The following is a 13,320-nucleotide window of genomic DNA, read 5'->3' on the forward strand; positions in this document are numbered from 1 at the left end:
GAAGTTAAGTGAATTCGAACATGGTCAAACTGTTGGTGCTTGTTTGGTGGGTGCTTCTGCAACCAAGGGAGCCAAAGTGTTGATATCGAAGATTTATACCACATATGGGGAAAGTGCAAAAACACCATCAGCTAAGTCACAACGTGGATGAACGTAAGTGATGAGTTATCATGACAGATGGTCCATGAAGAAAACTATGATGACAGATAACAAGATGATAGCTTCAGAAGTCACTGCAGATATGAAGGTTGCACTTGCAGGTCTTGACAGCACCAAACCTGGATTATGTAGCAATGGAAGAATGTCATTTGGGTGGTGGTTCATACTGTTTCCAACTTCCGATGGAGTTTATGTCTCAAGAGTGAAATGTGGCGAGGGTTCAGTCGTGATTTGGGCAGCCATATCACGTTACTCTATGGGCCTAATGATTACTGTGCAAGGTCACATTATTGCCAAGGATTATGTGGCCAATTTGGCTGATCATATCCATCCCATGGTACAGCGTTTGTTTCCAAAACTGATGCTGTGTTCCAAGACAACAGCTCCCTTGATCCCACAACTTGTTGTCCAGGACTGGTTTTGTGAGCATGAAGCTGAACTGTCACATCTCCCCAGGCCACCACAGTTACCAGATCCCTATGTTATTGGGCCTTTTTGATCTACATTGGAGAGAAGAGTGCGTGGTTGCTAACCACCTCCATCACCGTTCCTGAACTTGCCATTATTTTGCAGGAAGAATGAGATAAGTTTCCCTTGAAACCATGCAGGACGTGTGTATCCATTTCGAGATGACTTGAATCTGTTTTGAATGCCAACAGCTTTCTTATGCCATATTAGGCATGGTAATGTGTTGTGTTTCTGATATTTTCATACTTTTGTTCACTCTGTGTGTATTTCTCAAACTAATGATGATAATTAGATATTTGTTTCACATTTTACATAAAATAAAGGGAAGGGAACAACTCACCTACAGCAAGGGACAGGAAAAAATTATTTTATGGCCAAATTCGGTGCTATTCTTTGCCGATTTTGGTGTTATTTTTTGTTAATGTTGGTGTTTTTTGCCAAGTTCAGTGTTCTTTTTCGCCAGTTTCAGTGTTTCTTTTGCCAAATTAGGTGACCTCTTTTGGCAGTGTCACTGCTATTTTTTTTGCTGCTTTTTGTGTTTTTCCTTGTGCTAATTTTGACGTCACATTGTAGTTCATTACACGGGAAATGAAATTTCATATTAAGATTATAAATTAACCTCAATTTTGAGGCAAACATCTTTATATGGGAAAATGACAAATTTCACAAAACTTCATAAAAATTGTCTATTTTGCATTATTTCACAAAATACTGCCAATTTCACATTATTTTTTGCATTAGGGTTTTCACGAAATTTTCCTGCCCTTACCTAAAGCTGACTGATGTGTGGCGCATAGAAACAACTAACGGAAAACTATTTACAATAGCTTTAGAGCTCTTGCTCTCTCCTTAGTGGAGGCATAGGCATTCATGCACACAATAACACAGACAACCAAAGGCACACGCCTGTGACCGTGGAGAGTCAGCATCGCTGTGACCATGGATGTGTATGTTTGGGTATCTGTGTGGTTGTGTGTGTGTGTGTGTGAATATGTGTGCTTCTACTAGAGAAAGAGCAAGAACTCAAAAGCTTGTACACACAATTTTCTGCTGAGTGTTAGGTGCCACACATCAGTCAGCTGTAGGTGAGTGCTAGCCTCCTCGTAATTGATGTGATGAGTTATAGACTTTTTTTGTGTGGATGAGTAGTTGTTAATGAGACTTTTCTGACTGATACCACAAGTTCATGTATTACTTATTTGAATAGTTTGTGCTGTGTATACATTACCAAAATTAAAGAAAAAAAAAGAAATGGGCTGTCTGTGAGAACATTAAAATTTTGCATTAAAGTTTTTTTTGAAAATGTATTAATTACCATTATAGATAGTTTTGAATTTTCTATATGTTAATACGATTTTCCTAGTCTTATATATTTTTAATTTTTGAGAACACAAATGTGATTTTATTTTCTAAGACTTATTAATCATGTTTACAGGTGCAGTCAGAGATATTTCCAGCAGCAACTGGAGGTGCAAGGAAAATGGCAGCTGACTTGAATGTTCCATTCTTAGGCAGTCTTCCATTAGATCCTCTTCTTGCTCGTGCTTGTGATGAAGGCAAGAACTTTCTCACTGAGGTCCCCCAATCCCCTGCTGCAGTTGCATTTGCTTCTATACTGCATGGTGAGTAAATATTGATCACAGTGCTGCAGGCTATCACTTTTATATAAGATCTGTTCAAAAAATTCTAGAACTTTGTCCACAAAATTTTTCTACATTCAAAATACTCTCTTCCACAATTTATACTCCACTCCCAAAGGTGTCTTGGTACGCCTCTTGTTGGATCATGTGAAGTGCCAGCTATAAATTTTCTTTTATCTTATCTATTGTTGCAAATCTTCATCCTTTCAATGGGGTTTTCAACTTTGGAAATAGATAAAAGTCCACAGGGGCCAGGTCTGGAGAGTGCGAAGGATGATGCAGCACAGAGATTTTGCTTTTTGTTCAGTAGTCATGCACCAACAGGGATGAATGTGCTGGTGCATTATCATGATGCAAGAGTCATGAAGTGTCTTGCCACATTTCAGGCCATTTCCTTCTCAATTTTCACACAGGCATCACAACATTTCCTGATAGCACCATTGATTAACAGTTTGTCCATGTGACATGAATTCATAATTAATCAGTCCTTCAAAGGCAAAGAAAACCATCTGCATGGCTTTGACATTTGAGCTCACCTGAGAACCTTTTTTTGGTCTTGGAGAATATTTCCCAACCCATTGTGAAGACTGAACCTTGGTCGCAACATCATAACCGTAGACCAACATCTCATCATCAGTTATGATTCTCTTAAGAAACCTCTTGTTCTCATTTGCGTGATCCAAACACTCTTCACAGATTGTGAGGTGAAGGTCTTCCTGGTCTTTCATGGTCTTTCATGAGCTGTGGTACGAATGTCGCAGTAACACAGTGCATTCCAAGGTGATGTGTCAGGATTTCATAACATGATACAACTGCAAGCTCTTGGACAGTCAGTCTTTGATTAGCATGAATAGTTTCCTTGATGTTTGGACATGAGCATCATTCATAGACGTTGAAGGGCATCCTGAATGTGGGTCATCTTTAACTTCCATCTGGCCATGAAGACTGGTTTGATGCACCATATTTTATTAAGTGTATGAAGCAAGACATTTCTTTTCGATTACAAGAGATGGAATATTTAGATTGAGACTTAGTGTTCGGTCATAGTGTTGGGTCATGTAGCTGAGACCTTTTTTTTTCAGTTTTTATCCTCTTCATTATGGAAAAGTGGTTCAAGAGAGTATGTCAAGAGATACATAGATACAATGTTAGCTGCATTCCTATGTAATTTTGACAATTCTTCTGAATGAACATCATAATAACATCTTAACAAAGGAGACACTAGAACCTGCTTTGAATACTGGAAAACTGTGAGAAAGGGCATTAAAGAATGATGTGCTATAGAAGTCAAAAACTGTTTTTAGGCCCTAGAAACATTAGAATCAAAAGAGAACATGGAGGGAAAGTGGAAAGAAATTAAGTCCATGATACTAAGTATGGCGGGGGATACATTTGAAAGAAAGAAGAGAATGAAGAAGAGAAAAAGGTTCAACACGGTATTTCAGAAGGCTACAGAAAAGACAAGAAAGATGAGTGAGAATTGAGTGGCTGGCAGAGCGAATGAGCAGAAAAGGGAACATTTTTTCGACATTAGAAAGGAGATGAAGTGAATCTTGAGATCAGAGAAGAGAATATGAGGTGGTACCCAAAAGGAACTGATTTTTATTTTTAAACCTATTTATTCACATTTTAACCATGAACCTTCAACCCTTTCAAAGTACTCTCTGCTTGCTTTATTCCATTTTTCAAAACATTGTTTAAATTCATCTCCCACATGTGCATAAGATGAGATACAATAAACATCAGTATCATACTCCCAGTGTTTTTCAAATAATTGTCTTAAGGATAAAAATGCAATCTATTGTCGATTGGTTTGGTCAAAAGCCAGTTTGGTATTCCTTTATGTTGTTCTCTGCGAATGGTTGTAATTTTCTTGGTATTGATAGGCAGTAGGTTACTTCCAGCAAGTTGATACCGTTGTAGTTGCCACATCCCACTTTGCTTCCCTTCTTTTCTATCAGGCATATTATGACCAATTTCCATTCTTCTGGTAATGTCTCATTGTTCCATACCAACTAGATCAGTTGGTATCCAAGTGCAATCTCTCACCTCTCCCTTTGATTAATTTGCCTGTAATTCTGTTCTCCATTGGGGCTATTTTGTTTCCGAGTCTTTTGATTGCAATCTTCACATCTTCTTTAGTTGCCTCTCACTCTTCTTCATCTTTTTTTTTCCTGCATTGTGTCTGCAGGTAATATCTCATTGAAGTCTGTGCAATTCAAGAGTTATGTTCTTCCCATTATGACAGGAGCATGGAGCACTATAAACACAGACAATTATCTTTTACTCTAAGTACAGATGACATTAAAAAAAGAATGAATACATATCTTTCTGGTAGCAGTTGACTGTAGAAGTTCTTTGTTAAGACAAATTCAGAAGTTCTGAATTTTCCAGTCAGGCTTCACATTATGAATGATAATTACAAAGTTCAAAACCCTGGCCGACAAATACTTGACGACATTGAATAGGAAGTGCAAGAACAGTAACAAGTGAGTAGGGCAGAAGCTGCTTTCATAACTTAAATACATCTGCTGCAGGACTTTGAAGTGCGTGGTTACTCGCAGATGATTGATGGTGGCATAACAGCATCGAAGCAGCACCGCTTGGCCATGGCAGCGGTTGTGGGAAGTGCGGTGGTGACTAGTGCCATGTGTAGTTCGATGTGCAGTTGACAGGCGGTGGTCGATACCACAATATCTACAGTCTGTTCTTCATTTTTTAATATGTTTATGACAGCATCCACAGGAAAGCCTATACAATGCTGTGTGTGACTTTAGAATCCTGGAGAATGGTGCAAACTTGTGTGGATGGATGAAGGTAAGCAGTGCATTTCCAAGAGGTCACATAAGAAATGTTCAGATCGAGATGGGCCTCAGACTAGAAGATGCTCTGTCATATGTTCTGTTCAGCCTCATCTTAGAGAAAGTAGTGAAGGAATGTAAGCAACAGGAGTGGGCTGGAGTACAGATTGATGATGATTTCAATTGTCTGGCATACACAAATGATATGGTACTGCTAAGTGAATCAAACCACGAGTTGAAAGAAATGTACCAGAAAATGGACAACTATGTACCAGAGGCTGGGCTAAAGGTGAATCATCACAAAACAGAGTTCATGCAATTAGGAAGAAGACAAGAGCAAGGAGAATTTTTTGCGTAGATGGCATGAGGTTTAAGATAGTTCCAGTGCAAATACTTGGAATCTTGGTTTACCAGTGACAAAGGCATAGAAACAGACATCAAGGAAAGAACAGCAGGGGGCACAAAATGCGTGTATTTCCTAAGAGAGATTCTCTACTCAGATTCAGTATCAGCGAACTCGAAGATGAGACACCTGGAGGAAATGAGCACAAGACAGAAAGGAATGGAGGTATTTTGTGGTGGCAGAGTGTCGTCTGCAGGGCCTGTGATTGCTGTATACGTATGTATGTATGAGCAGATTTCAGTCCTGCGAATCTATTAGTTATAATTGCATTTCCAAAGACCCAGTATCTGGTGCAGCAGAAAATTCATTTATTTTGTAGGCTACACAGTTCTGTAAACCTTGTCTTGCTAGATTGATGGAGTTGCACAGTATTTTGTTTGTAAGTTTTGAAATGTGAGTCTTGAAGGTAACTGTAGCAATGAAATGCTTTTGATAAATGTTAGGTTTACTGTAGTGAGCTGCCTTTCACATAGACAGTGTTTCTCCATGAATGCATACATTTTGCCATATACGTTAGGTAGGAATAAGCAGAGCCTCTCCTTGAACTGACAGATTTAAGGAAGGAAGGCCAAGTCCGCAACCCATTTCTTGTCACTGTGTCTCTACTAATTGCCAGCCATTGTACCATACAACGTAAATCAGCACCATATGCTGCTTCCAGATCTTCCAAAAATCCCATGAACTGGCAGTGATTGACACCATGGTGCCTTACAAAATTAATACATTGTACCGTGACCTGTGTGATGTCACCACACTGCACATTTTCTGCACAAAGGGCATCCTGGTGGGTAAAACAGTTGTCTTTCTCAAATTTGGTCTTGATTTGTTTCTTACGAGAGACAAAACCTTGTTGACTCAGAACTGTGTGTGGTGCAGCATCTGTCACCACAGAATTGAGCTTGACCCATGGCAAACACATTTTCAATGGATTCACACACCACCTAAAATATATTTTGACCTGCAGTTGTGGAATCCATAGATACATCATCTAAAAGTTCCTAGAAAACTTGTAGCTCTGAGTCAACACGCTGCACAAATATTGCAAGCTACACATAGTCTGATGTAATTCTTTAAGTTTTTCCGCCACACTTAATATTATGCGAGGTTTTGAGGTTGAAGCTGGATCGTGTTGACTTCTTGCCACAATATTTCGGCTAGCAACTGTTCAGTCATCTTAATGTGAGTGTCTGCCTCTGGAGACTGCTAGTTCACGCTGTTGGCTTTCACTCCTGGCACTAAAAACAAATGTCAGATTTTGCTAGCTTGCCTTTCACAGCCCAGTAAGTCGGCTGTAGCTGAGCATTGTATTATCACAGGACACTCTATGGACTATTCTGCCACAAAAATGTTGGCCCTAGCAAGATCGTATTGGGATTCAGTGATTAAAGAATTTTTGGAAATACGTCTTGCACAGGATCTTGTAAATCATGAAGGTGACTTTCAACTGGACAATACTTGGGGTCCAGTGGTCTCTTTAATTTCTTCTGAGAGAAAACATTTTATTCATAAAGATGTGTCTGGCAACATGTGACATTTGTTTTTAGCACCATGAGTGCATTCTAACATAGGGTGGACATTTAGTTTCATTTTTACGTATGTGCCTGCATGTCACAGAAGGAACAGTATTTGCAGATTATGTGGATTTTGGTAGAGGACACTCCTGAGATGGCCTCTAATGTGCATACATCTCCGCATCAGTTTTTGCTATGAAGCTGACATTTGTGAACTAGCAGTCTCCAGTGGCTGATGCTCACCTGAAAATGGTGACTGAATGGTTGCCAGCCGAAATATTGTGGCAAGAAGTCAATATGATCCGGCTGCAATCCCGAACATCATAGAATAGAATTACACCATAGGTTTCATCAAGTGCTAATGAGTAAGTAACAAAATTCTGACCTTTCTCCTTCAGTTGGTCTTCCATATAGGCACACATGCCTCGAATCAGACAAGAAAGTATTTGTTTGGACAGGCAAAATCCTTCAAACTTCATTACCTCTCCTCATGGAGTAATTGAGACTGATACACATGAAGAACATGCACCAAGTCTACGATATGGATTTTTTCTGTCTCAAATTACCTGTTGCTGTAATTGGCCCTTCAGTGTGGCAATAAGTTGCTTCCTTGCACTGCCGACCAGCTCTTCAAAATGTGTGATGTGATGGCATATGTTGTAACAGAGAATATTGTACTTCTTGATTGTATTAAGTATCTTATGGCACACTAGGCACTGAGGCAACCCACCTTTACCAACAAGTAAGAATAGTGCTTCCCAGTGGATGGAAAATGGCAGTGGGATTTTTTGAGAAGACATCATTATAGCTATGTTTGCTATGAAGTGCGAAGTTTTAACATATGATGCCAAGAACTGGGTGTCCATCCAAGTGTGCCCACAGAGCAATGCACAAACGCAGCATGGTAGGACTGCCTGGCGGGTTGCCTATCCACGTGGGGCTGCCCATGGGCGAGATGAGGAGTGCATGCAAGCATCCCATGCATGATGGGGCAGCATTGGAATAGCCTAGTTTAAGTGCCTCCGTGCACATTGTAATTAGTCTAATCTTTTGCTTAGGTTCCTACGGGAGGAATATGTATGGGGCTGAAGAATATCCCTTGCTATTATTCCAAAAGAAGTGCCCAAATGTGTGAGAATTGTAATTAAGTTGTTTAAGCATTACTATTAGTTACAGCCTGACCATCACTTCAGAAATCGCTACGTATTCCGACAAAACCATAGTTGTACACTACTTGATAATGTCTTCCTTCAAAACAAAGTTAATGCATTTTTGTAACAAAATAATATGTCAATAATTCACGTGTTTTTTTGCAAAAGGTGCCACACTTTCAGCGGTCGAAGGTAGTTGGTATACTGTCTGGAAGAGAAACTACCGTAGCTCTTGTTTATTGTTGCTATCTTACCTTCCATTTGGAATAATACTGAAGTTTTAGCCCAACCCACATCTGATAACACAACTATGTCAAACACTACACACAGTATAGTTATTGTTAGGATGGCATTGTTAGAAGACAAAGTAGTAGTAGCACATTGCTCAAACTTTTAACATCCCCTACCAATTCAGAATTAGGCAAATCAAAGCTCAAGAAAGTTTATTGCCTAATGGTTATAAATATTGTGGTTGTAAACATTACTTGAAAGTCAACACCTACCCAATGACATTGTATTTCCACTAAGCATTTTTTCACCAGTCATCTTGTTTTATTAAATGTAAATGGTGGAAATTAATAATTACAGTACTGCAGAAGCAAGATTCTGAACATTGATAATTTGAAGGGACCGATAAAAATTATCATAAACTGCGGGAAAACATTGTCTGTTTAGCCAAACTGTATAGCAAAGTGTGGGTACAGAGGTCCTTGTGCACACACAGTGGCCTACAGTATTGGTAAGTCCAAGGTGACATACAAATAAAGAGAATTAATGTTGCCACTCAGTGCACAGTTGAGGTGTGGAACAATCAACAGGCACATAATCAAGATCAGAATCATTGCTAAGCTTTTGGGCAAGTTCCTTCCTCTTTCTTTCTGTCTTTCTCTCTGCCTTTGACAAGTACGTTGTACTGATCCTGGTGCTGTTGCCCAACTGGAGTGAGAGGTTGTCAGGTGGGGAGAGTGAGAGGACTTGGAGGAGAAGGGGAGCAGGAGAGGTGGAGGGAAGGCAAGCTGACAGTTGGGATGGAGAGGCAGGAAGGGAATGGGTTAGGATTGTGGCACTGTTTACCTGAAAATGGTTCAGAAAGAGTACGTTGCCTGTAGAACATGATGAAGTGAGTTATGAGGAGGGATAGGCTGAAGATGAAACAGAGGAAGAGAGAACTGTGGAGAGGACATTGCAGGTATAGATTAAAGGAGTGGAGTGGGAGGCACGAGGGCAGGTTGGAGGAGAGTGTGGGACAAGGCATAGTGGAGATCATGAGGCCAAGAGGACTGCAGGATCTAAACATGGGTTGTAAGAACCGTTCCCATCTACCATAACTCAGAGAAGCTAGCATTGCAGAGGAGGATCCAGGTGATAAAGGTTGCTGAAGTGGGTATTGAAGCTGAACATCTGCTCAGTGTCAAGTTTGCCACTGGTTTGTCCATTGCTGTTGGACACAGTTTTGGTGTGTCCTTTCATTCAAGGGGATAGTTGGTTGGGGGTTGCATCCACATAAAAGGCTGTTCAGCCTAGTTAGTGTGTGACACTGTAACAATGATTGAAATATTATTTATGAGCCTTGCTCAGCGTGTTAATACACTGAATAGTTGCCTTTACTCCTTCCATTGTTTGTATTCCACTAAGGACTTCCTAGCATCATGTTGACACCTTTTACTATTTTTAATGACATAGGACATTAATGGATGTGGATTATGAAACAGTTGTTGGAATGTTTTGGAGGAAGTTTTTGCAAGATGTTTAGAACTAACATCAAATCCTACAGAAAACTTCTATATTTTAGAAATATTATCCCCACAAGTTGACAATTTGAGTTTCGCCAAAAATGATTCTGTAACTCTTTAGTGAATATATATATATATATATATATGCCGAATAAACTAGTTTATTCATTTTTAAATCACATATAACAATAATCATGCATACTTCATTTGTAATTTAACTAAAGCATTATATTAATTCTAAGGTTTGGGTGTCCAATTAAGGTTTTGATCTATGTCTAATGTTAGAAACTTTTCATTATCTGCTTCTCATATTTCACTAAACAATGGTAAGTCCAAGATAGAGTAGCAACAGTGTGGAAAGTATAGATTGCTACTCACCACATAGAGAAGGTGCTGAGTTTAAGTCATGCACAATTAAAAGGCTGCTAAACATCTGCCAAAAATGTCCTCCTTCCAAAATAGAGCATGCGCGCGCGCACACACACACACACACACACACACACACACACACACACACACATATGGTTACTGTCTCTGGCTGCTGGGTCCTGACTACAGACTGCATCTGCTTCTGACGTGTGCAGCAATCTTGGGTGGGCAGTGGGGATAGGTGGTGGTATGGGACATGAAGAGGGAGTGATGGTAGGGTTGAGTAGGGGTGAGGGAGGATGATGTGCTGTTTGTGAGAGCATGCAGGGATGTGGTGGAGGAAAGGCTGTTAGGTACAGAGTTGGGAGACTGTGCTATTGGGGGGGGGGGGGGGAGACGATAGATATAATGGAGGGAAAAGACTTTAGTGTGTTGGTGGAATAGAAGGTGTGTGTAATGCTGAAGTGGGATTGGGGAAGGTTAAAGATAGAGAGAGGACAGAGGTTAGTGAAGGTTGAGGACAGAGGTTAGTGAAGGTTGAGGCCAGGAGGTTACGGGAATGAGGGATATGTTGTAGGGAGATTTCCTACCTGCGCATTTCAGGAAAGCTGGTGTTGGTAGGAAGGATCCAGATGGTGTCGGCTGTGAAACAGGCATTGAAGTGATGCACATTGTGTTGGACAGCATGTCCAGCAACTGGATGATCCAGCTGTCTCTTGGCCATAGTTTGGCAGTGGCCACTCAAGTGAACAGACAGCTAGTTAGTTGTCATGCCCACATAGAAAGCAGGACAGCGATTGCAGCTTAATTTCTGCATTGCATGACAGCTTTCACAGGTAGCTTTGGCCTTGATGGAATAGGAGATGCATATGACAGGATTAGAGGAGGTGGTAGTTGGAGGATGTATGGGACAGGTCTTGCATCTAGGTCTATTGGAGAGATATGAGCCATGAAGCAAGGGTTTGGGAGCAAGTGTGGTACAGGGATGGACAAGGATATGCGTAGGTTCAGTTGGTGATGAAATACCCCTATGGGAGGGGTGGGGAGCATGCTGGTTAGGCTGCTCCCCACCTTAGGGCAGAACCCTACTACCCTTACCACACTCTGCCCCATACTGCCTCCTCACCCTCACCACCCAGTTCAGACAGCTTCACAGATCAGACTCAGGTGCAGTCCATGTGTGTGTGTGCATGTGTGTGGTCACACGCTGTTTTGGAAGAAGGACCTTTTTCTTCAGAAGCTTAAATGTTCAGCAAGTTTTTCATTGAGCCTAACTGCAACTCAGCTCCTCAATGTGGTAAGTAGCAATCTATCCTTTCCATATATTTCTCACGTTTCATCGTTTCAGACGATGATTTTTATACCTCGTGAGATCTACGAAAAGTACTGAATTGTATGTGCTGAGTCGTGTCAAAATCATGGTAATCCATTAGCCTTTAACCATCTGTTGTTTTCAAGTACTTCAGTATAAGCAATTTCAGTGGGAGGACTTGGTATCAAGTCCAGAAGGAATAAACTGATAGATCTAAAATGAATGTGCTAGGTGTCTAAAGCATGTAATTGACTTTTGAGTCACTTCGTTGCACGGACATAAAGGAAACTCTCTTCACTCCAGATCATCATGTGTACTTGACTACTTTGCTTTCCCCCTCTTCTCTCACATCGTTTCCTTTTACTGTCGCCTTTATCTAATTAATTGGAGTACATTGGTTCATTCATTATCTCCTCCTAGCAGAAATCTTCGGTACGAGTGTAACTCCGAGACATGATAATGTAATTTGTGATTTGCTTGCGTAGTAGGCACTATGCTTGATGGTTTATTTCATGTAGTTCTCTCATCATTCGAGCCAAACTTAAATAAAATGCTCATTTGCAGTTTTGAATAGTAGCTACAACCTCTGTGAAAATGCACGTACTTTAAATATGCAATTTCAACTGTAGTTATGTGTTTAATATATAGCATAAAATGATATTTTCCACTAAATGAATTCGATTTTATTCATTGTTTTATTGTTGCAGGCATCACAACAGCATGTGAAAGTAAGCCAAGTGCCATGGATATTGGCTAACAATTTTCACGAACAAAATCTTGAAGAAGTTATACGTATCTGTGATAAATATTACATATGTATATAATATTTTTTATTCATAGCATCGTGCATAGGTACAATTTCACTGGCTGTCACTTGCTCATACGTGTTTGAAATTGATTTAATGTGATTTTGAATCCTGATTTTTCATGTATTTGTTTTGCATTTGGTTGAGAATAGAAATATTTTGAGTACATCTGAGTTTTCTTTTGTAAAAATCCTAGATTTTATATTTATAGAAAGGAAGCTACCTTATTGAAGGGGAAAAAATGAAGATTTATAGTGAGTACATCAAAGGCTCTTCATATTTCAGTCCCATGGGTTCATACCAATTGCTTTCCAACTTACATAAACTTTAGTCCATAACAGATTTGTAAAACCCATGGCTAGAGTTCGTTGTGATAGAATTGGTGAGCACCAGATACATAAGAATCAAAGACATTACTTATTCTCTGTTGTACTATACGAGGGTTGGAACTTTAGTAGTGGCAACTATTTATTTCTAGCTCATACAAAATAGATATGTGTTTCAAAGTTTTACTGACCTTCAAAGTAGTCACCAGCATTGTGTATAACCCATTGCCAGCGATGTGGACGTGGGATACTCTTAGCAGTGCCAGTTGTGTTGACAGTTCGAGCGGCGTGGTCTATTGCCTGACGAATTTGTAGCAGTTCTGAAGCGAATGCCCTGAAGTGCTTCCTTAAGTTTAGAAGTCGAGTTCAACTTACGAGGACTTAAATCAGAGGAGTGCATTAAGTGGTATAGCATTTAGCAGCCCCATCAGTCAAACAAATCAGTAATAGCTTGCACTGTACGTGATTGAGTATTATCCTGCAAAATGATAGTCCTGCAGAAAGTGTCATCGCTTCTGTCTCCATGCTGTTCATTTTTGGAACACAACCTACGACCAGCTTAGAGACAAAAGTGATGACACTTTCTGCAGGACCTGACCATCATTTTGCAGGACAATGCTCAAACACGTACAGTGCAAGCT

General features: G+C 40.1%; 1 protein-coding gene across 1 annotated transcript in view; it reads left to right on the top strand.

Annotated features, from left to right (window-relative positions):
• The window catches only part of LOC126175667 (cytosolic Fe-S cluster assembly factor nubp1), a 41,732-nt gene extending 29,213 nt beyond the window's left edge, over nt 1–12,519 (top strand). Inside the window, exons 8-9 of the mRNA XM_049922580.1 lie at nt 2,063–2,249; nt 12,255–12,519. Of these exons, the coding sequence (XP_049778537.1) occupies nt 2,063–2,249; nt 12,255–12,304 (237 nt within the window). The 3' untranslated portion in view covers nt 12,305–12,519. The remainder of the gene's footprint in view (nt 1–2,062; nt 2,250–12,254) is intronic.
• The last annotated feature ends 801 nt before the right edge of the window (nt 12,520–13,320 follow it).

Source organism: Schistocerca cancellata, chromosome 3, assembly GCF_023864275.1.
Source record: "Schistocerca cancellata isolate TAMUIC-IGC-003103 chromosome 3, iqSchCanc2.1, whole genome shotgun sequence".
Taxonomy (NCBI): Eukaryota; Metazoa; Arthropoda; class Insecta; order Orthoptera; family Acrididae; genus Schistocerca; species Schistocerca cancellata.